Raw genomic sequence first — 7,624 nt, 5'->3', positions numbered from 1 at the left:
CACGGATTATAGATACTACCGTGGCTGATAGTAAAATAGTACAATCAAGCTAGATGGGGAGAATATTTTGCCAGGGGAGTCTGGTCACCATTGGGTTTCATTTGGAAATGCTATCCTCACCTAGTACCTCTCACCCGGCGGACTCACTCTCCTGTTGTCTACCATTCATAAACCCCTGAGGAAGGTTTGGTGAGGCAGGGAGGTTAAAAATCATCTTAACCTCAATGATGAAGGCAAGGACGATTTTAGAACAATTCTAAGATCTCCTTGGTTTCATGACATGTAGGTAATAAAGGAAATATTTGATACTGTATTCACGTATGGTAAAACCAGGATTTTTTTACGCGTTTGGGCGGTTCGGATTTACTCATAATTTCAAATCGCTAGTGACCGTTCCTTTTCGGTTGAGATTTTTTTATTTCATCTTTACCCAAGGCATATTTACCAATCGAAAAACAAACTTCCTGGACGCACGTCGCTTAAACAGTTGTGTGCAGACGTCCTGGCGTCAACTGCTGAGTAAACAAACTCACTGACGTTAAAACACACAGGTCGTGTACCTCTGGATCTGTCGCGCGACTGTTGTGTGCTTTCTTCGCGCATCGCTAGGTTTGGAGATGAAACAACGCTGCATAAGAAACGGTCTAACTCCCTGAGGACATCAATATATCGGTTCTGAGAGGCAGGAATTATCATTGGTCACTATGGAGATGAGTTTGAAGCTCTGAAACTCGCCATTTTCCCATTGTGATTCCGGGTGTCATCAGTGATAGGAGGTAAGTAGGGTGTAGGTTTTATGGTGGGTCGTTGTCTCGCCCAGGCACGCGCTGGGGGGCCGGCCACTGACCCTTGAAATAACGGACGGGCGCCGCCGGATTGTACATACACAAACAAAGCGGACAAGGGTTTTAGCACAAACTTCAGAAACACGATCAATCATTCCAGAGACGCCTCACAAACTTTCAAAAACAGTGTCTACGTGGAAGAAACACTAAACATTCCATCAAGGCGGTTAGGAATGATCGGTTTTGATATCGTTTATTCTAAACATTTCATTTTAGCAGACCGTAAAGATATCCTTTATGTCCTTTGTGTTGGACTGAAGACAGCAACAACTTGTTATCCCGGAATCTGCATATTTTAGTTCGGCCAAATATCGTTTGAAATGACGAAAAATAACACGATATCCCAACAAAGACTTCCCGAGAGAAGTGCAACATGCTACAAAGTAACTGCCTCCGAACTGATTATGCAAGCAGAAAAACGATGTGAAGCTCGGGTCACCAGTTCACATCAAATGGATTTATTGCCCCCAATAAACTAATCAAGAAAATCCCCGCATTGCTAGACCTTAATGAGCTATTGCTTGGATTGCCTCCTCAAGTACTTGCGAATGACCTCCCCCTCCACACCCCCAACAACGGAACATTAGCTGTACCCTGCCCCCCAAACAACCTCAATGACCTGACACCTATCCGCCAAATGCCCCCAAATTGACCCGCGTGGAAACTCCATATAGTTGGTGTGGTTGGGGGAATAGAACGTGTCTGAGTGGTGACGAAACTCGAAGATCTATAATTGCTTTGGTGGTTACTTAAAGGGACGAAGGAAAGGCATGTTCTGTTTGGCATTGTTGTCGAATGTTGCAAACTAACAATTCTGATTTTCAAGGAACGCCTTGCTTGTAACGAAATGGAAACAATGGCTTGGATCTAAAAGCAAACAAAAAATTTACCAAGATGGCAAGAAATTCGTTTTCGAAATTCTAGATGCAGTTAAACGTCGTTGTTTTGCATGGCATTAGAATGGTCTAGTGACATCTAACCAGTATAAACTTTATTTCCACAATTGGTATGTCAAATAATCCTCCCATGATTTTCTTATACTGATCAAACTTTTTTCTATGATGATCTGCAACATCTGACGTCGACGATTTTTCTATGATGATCTGCAACATCTGACGTCGACGATTTTTGCACATAACGTAGTTAATTTTCTTGTACCACTCCGAAATAAAGTCGGGAATATTCATTTTTTTGGGACATTGAAAGCTCAGATTAGCCCCTTCTCTTCCGCCACGACTTGATGACCAGTGACCGGTCGACCAGCGACTAATGCGCGTTTCTTGTGTATGGATGTCCGCTGACCCGTCCAACCTTGTACTTGAATGACCACACTGCAGGGCGGATTTTCCGGTTCATTCCGTCTGCAGGTGCTGACACCGATGTCCGGACGGACATACCAGGCTACCCGGCATGCTGAGCGGGCTGAATGTCTCCGACCAGTGGGCCGCCGTCACACCGCGTTCGGGCTTTGTGGTGCGGAGAAAGAGCCGCAGAGGGGGAGATGGTTGGTCGTGGGGCCGGCTGGGACCATGCTGGGGGCCGCCGCACAAGGCACGAGAACTTCATTCAGCTAGAACCATTATTGACGTTCGTAATAACCCCTTCGGGACGACTGCGTTTTACCGGTACCTACCACTAAACGAAACTTTTGAAAAGTTTTGAAACTTTCACACTCACATTCTACGCTGAAAATTTTGTTTTAATCGTTTTAAAATGTACCACTAGGGGTATAAAAAACAATCGTGGCAAAATGTGGAAATGTAGTACAGTAAGTTGTAAAATGTTTGCTTGACCGGAGTTTTATCCACAATGCCCATTCACACTGCCACTGTGAAGTGTATTAGTTTCGCTTCGTTCCACAACGAATACACATTTTCTAAAAAAAATCGTCTCTTTTTCCATTGAAAAGTTTTCATTGAGACGCCATCTTGTTTCAGACGACCCAGACGCAGAAGAATATAGGAGAAATTCTCTCGCATAATAGGCGTGAAAACCACGGACGGGGGCGAAGAGTGGATTAATTGTACTCAGAAAGGAAGCCATATAAATTGAACCAGCGAGGTGACTTTAATTTGTGCCCTTTCTTCCCCTAGTTGGATGACAATGAATGGTGGCAGCCCTTGGAGGTCCGCCATTATTATTCCACCGCAATTGTTCTCGGGCGGACAATAGCAGTTGGCTGATTTATGGCTCCATACTTGGAACACTTTTTTTATATCAGGGATTCCAGTTTTGCAAAACAATGTGAGTTCATTTACAGCGCGTGTGGTTGTTACTCTTTCAGTTCTGGTGGCGTGAAAAACATTCGTATGGGTTTTCAGAATTGGCGTTTTTTCCCATGATATCTTCCAGTAACAATAGATTTCAACTCGGAGAAGCAAAAACAATCAACAGCAAGTGACAATCAACGCCCTTATTCTAATTGTCTGTCACTGACGAAAAGTATACCTGAAACGTCTGACCCTTCACAAAATCTGTTGTTTGAGTAACTTTTGTTTGTGTATCTTATTACCTTCATCAATTTTGGCATAGGCACATAGATAATAACACATAGAACAAGCTGATACTAGTACTGTACAGTTCTTCTTTGTTGCTTTCTAAGATTGGTCCTTTTTTTCTGACCAAAAATACGACTTTCTATGCAGAGATTTGTTCCTTTCGGTACCAATCCTCTGAAATCTACGGAACAAACTTGATTTTGAAGGGTTTTATCAAGGGTTTCTACATATACAGAACAAGTCTCTAAAGTCTTGTTGTTTTGTATGCTGTTTCGGTTCAAACCCTACCTAACCCGTCTGTGTCCACTCCTGGTCATTAAAAGACTCTCTATACGTGGGACTCAAACTATGGAGATCACTTAACAGGTGGTTGTACAGAAAAGGAAAAAAAGGAAAACGTTTTCGAACGTTGGTGACGATTTTCACACCCAGTGTCTAGCCCTCCCCTCTATTCTCTTGTGGCAGGTTTATATACGCCTGGGTGAGATCATACACACAGTGGCGCGTGGCAGCTGGGCAGGGGAGAGCCATCACCAAGCGTGACCACTAGCTGTTGGTCATTTCAGCCTCCTACATCTTTTAATCCATCACCAAACTTTATTTAAACACTTAAACGATCCCCCAGACTTAAACGTAAGACATTTTTGTGGGTCTTTGTGCTGGGAATTTGGGTAAAGTCTTATATTGCGACGGTAGGGCAAAGACGAAAGGTAGCATGTTGTTTGCGGTAGTAATTCGGACATTGACCGAATAGTCGCGGTGACAAATGTGCGACTTCCGCCGCGACACGCGCGTGGGTTGCCTCCCGGCACGTGCCCTAAGACAACAGTGAGAGAAGGCCCCAGACCATAGACTTGTACCCAGACCTAATTTCTTTCCGTTTCTCTCTAAGCTTGGGCGGATACCGCATAGGGCTATATCTAGGGCCTCGCCTGGGTATCATTCGGGTAGCAGTTTGTTTCGACGTTTATCATACACTATGTGTAGTTTCTTGTGTGGGTAGCAGGAGTTAACATAAGAGCGAACTACTTTAGAAAACTTTCCGGATGGTACCCAGGCTAGGCAGGGCGGCCACAAGGAGAGAAATTAGGTTACACAGTCTATAGACCGTCTTTTTGAGATTTCTCACTCATTCCCGTTGAATTTGTGCTACATGTATCTTATGAACAAGCGTTAGTTTCTAAATAAGATGCTAGTTATATTTGTGTTTTCTCTCTAGTGTTTCAAGTCCGTCAACGATTCGGATGCAAGGGTAAAACGGTACCAGTTTGTCTGTACCGCGTGGTCTACTTCTTTTCTTTCTTAGATCATACAGCGCATTTTCTAAGGAACATTATATGAGTCTTACACGTTCTGCATGCAGGCTACCTTGTCTTTAATTTAAACGTTTTGCAGTGTTGTAAAAGGATACGATCGTCGTTTTACTTGAAAGAATAAGGAACTAGTATGTGCTATTGAAAGACAGTGCTATACCTTGCTGGGTTACGCGTATGTGTATTGACACTACACATCGGTGGTTCGTTCGTTACCGGTCTGTCGCGTCCAAGTGTGGGATACACAAAGGACAATCACTCAAGTCGTCTACTCTTCCTGTTCAACTACTGGTATAGTTAACATCACTACAGACACAAGATATAGCGTTCATTAAAAATCATATTTATTCTGGAGTTTTTCTCTCACCAGATAGATTTTTTACATAGAAAGACATGGTATAACAAAGCGAGCAAGCTCGCCAGATCTAGACAGCATTGGTCGCTTGCAGCTATCTCCTATATACTATCCCGATGCGGTCATTCTTTTCATTGGTAAGAAATAGATTATTTTCACAAAGGATCTTACAAAAGCTAGAAGGGGTACAGTATTATTTACAGATTAAATTTCAAGATTTCGCTTGAACTATCTCCCTGAAAATCTTACCAAAATATTGTCTTCTTACAAAAATTCATACAATTTGTTTTCTGTCATTCGATTTACAAAGAATTCATTCTGAAACAACATTTTATGATGGCTATCATAGTTCTAACTGCAGGAACATTCATTTGAGTGTGGATAGGATATCACATTTGAAAGCGGTAGGTACAATCTCTGCTACCATCTATGTATGGAAAATTACCTTGATCACTGGGGCATGGGCGCCCTTTGTGAGAAACGTTACTGGAATGGCGATTTGCTATAGTTCAAGAGAGTTCCTTTCTCTGCCATAATGCCTTTATGGTGACGGGTACGTGTAAGAGTCGGTTTCGGAGAGTTCAGAACACAATGAGCCGTTCGGGGTCGTACTGGGGTCACTGAGCGGGGCTGAGATCCATTGTCCTTCGGGCGTCCAGGACGGCCCACCCGCCCAGCCAATGTTCATGTTCTCGAGACCGCCGCCCGGCCCGAAGAGGCCCGGCATGGCCTGCATTGGTACCGTGGGGTCTCCACCGGCGTCCGCTACCTTCAACATTTCGGACAGGGCCCAGATGTAGTTGTGCGCGAAGCGGAGCGTCTCGATCTTTGTCAGTTTCGTGTCGTCGGGAAACGTCGGTAGGACCTCTCGGAGCTGGTCTAGCGCGCCGTTCAGGTTGTGCATGCGGTTTCTCTCCCGATCGTTGGCCTTGCGACGACGCTGTTTCTTCACCTGTACAACCGCTTCCTGGTTCTTAGGTTTCTGTCGCGACTTGTGGGACCGTTTGCGCTTGGTGCCCGCCGTCGTCTTCTCGGCTTTGTTGTTTTCGGTCTTGCGTGTGGGGGCCACCCTCGGCTGCCGCCCTGCTTTCTTCTCCTCCGAGTCGGTGTCCATAACATCCTCGGGGTGGTACTCGGGAGTGGACGGGAGGCAGTCGGTGTACCGGACCTCCGCTAGGCTAGGGGAGGGGGACAGCGTCGGCGGGCTGAGCGAGTGGTAGTCAGTCGAGCAGTAGGAGTAGGGCGACCCCGGGTGGGTCTCCATGTCGTCTGCCTGGCGGGGAAGAGGGGACAGGGCGCCGTCCGACATCTTTGGTTGGTACGGGGAACAAAAAGTCGTCTGCAGAGAGAGGAATAAAGAGAAAATACTGCGTCAGAATATGGGTGGACAAGAGAACAAATAAGGAAATAGTCCACCAGCTGCTCAACAGGCGGAAAGGAGTAGTCCGTGTGATTATTGCACTTCACAGACTTGTTGAAACAAAGAATTTTCAGTACTCACTCTGCATCACATGCAAATAGAAACACACAAAAATACTGTAGTACATCTATATATGTATATTGCAACCGTTTGGTATTGTAGCAATGCCTTACTTGACATGAGTATTTTTGGAATGTAGGTTGTTCTTTTAGTTCAAATTTAGCAACACACAGCAATTAAGCATCACGGCCAAACAGATCAAAAACCTCTCACGTAATTGTATAACTCTGTCACCATCAGTAGAGTAGTTAAAAGCTATTTGCTGTACGAAAAGATGCCGGATGCTTACCGTAACCAAGTGGAGCCTTGTGCAGTTGGTGGAGTCTTTCACCGGAAAACTGTTGGCGTATCAAAGTGGGTTTGCTTCCGTGGGCTGAAGTGCTGAGGGCACGCGCTGGCTGTCAGGCGGGGCTGCTGCCGATGTGTCCTGTAGGCTCTGCCGCGCGTGTGTGTCTCGAGCCGGGCTCCTGCGCTGTTTATATACCCGTCCCCCGACAATGCCACTCGCCTAACAAAGAATTAAACTTTGACCATCCTCCCCCTATTATCAGATCACGCTAAGTGATCGTGTATACATATGAATAAGGGCGAACGCTTCCACTGGACTGCCCCCTTGTCAACAATGCCCTGCGCCTCTAAGGGTCTCCTCTCGTCCAATGAGAGGCGTGAAGTTTTGTTCTTGGTGCGGTTACCCGGTGAAATCTCCTCCAAGCAGAAGCTATTAGCGCATTAATGATCTCAGCGTGACCGGCTATTACTCTGTCCTTTGTCACACCAGTGATGAAAAGACCACCAGTCCTAATCTGGACTGAGATATTCGTGTGCCCGGATTTTACGCCCCACGTGGACAATGTCTCTCTCACCCCGACCCTTTAAACCATCCCTCAAAATCGACTCTCAACTCAGGATCAAAACTGCCTTCCTTTAAAGTATTTTTTTCCGGTTGAATAAATATTTTTTCTCTCTACCTCTACTTCTTGACCTTCGCGCCATGAAGTAGGTAGTACTACACAACAATCACTGTGTTTAAAGTCTGAAAGTAGCTAACGCTATATGTATATATATAACAGTTATATATAAGTCTGAGGGGACTATTTTCGTCGCCTGGTTGACTACAGGCAACATTCCGCAGT

The 7,624-nt window shown here is 45.2% G+C and overlaps 1 protein-coding gene across 1 annotated transcript; it reads right to left on the bottom strand.

Annotated features, from left to right (window-relative positions):
* Positions 1-4,978: 4,978 nt before the first annotated feature.
* On the bottom strand, positions 4,979-7,045 carry LOC118412661 (neurogenin-1-like). The gene is made up of 2 exons (XM_035815658.1): positions 6,781-7,045; positions 4,979-6,350 (listed from the first exon to the last, which is right to left on the bottom strand). The coding sequence occupies exon 2, from the start codon at positions 6,318-6,320 to the stop codon at positions 5,553-5,555; it is 768 nt and encodes a 255-aa protein (XP_035671551.1). The 5' UTR covers positions 6,321-6,350; positions 6,781-7,045; the 3' UTR covers positions 4,979-5,552.
* Positions 7,046-7,624: the final 579 nt, after the last annotated feature.

This window comes from Branchiostoma floridae, chromosome 3 (genome assembly GCF_000003815.2).
Source record: "Branchiostoma floridae strain S238N-H82 chromosome 3, Bfl_VNyyK, whole genome shotgun sequence".
In the NCBI taxonomy this organism is placed as follows: Eukaryota; Metazoa; Chordata; class Leptocardii; order Amphioxiformes; family Branchiostomatidae; genus Branchiostoma; species Branchiostoma floridae.
This window is presented reverse-complemented; position numbering and strand designations above follow the sequence as displayed.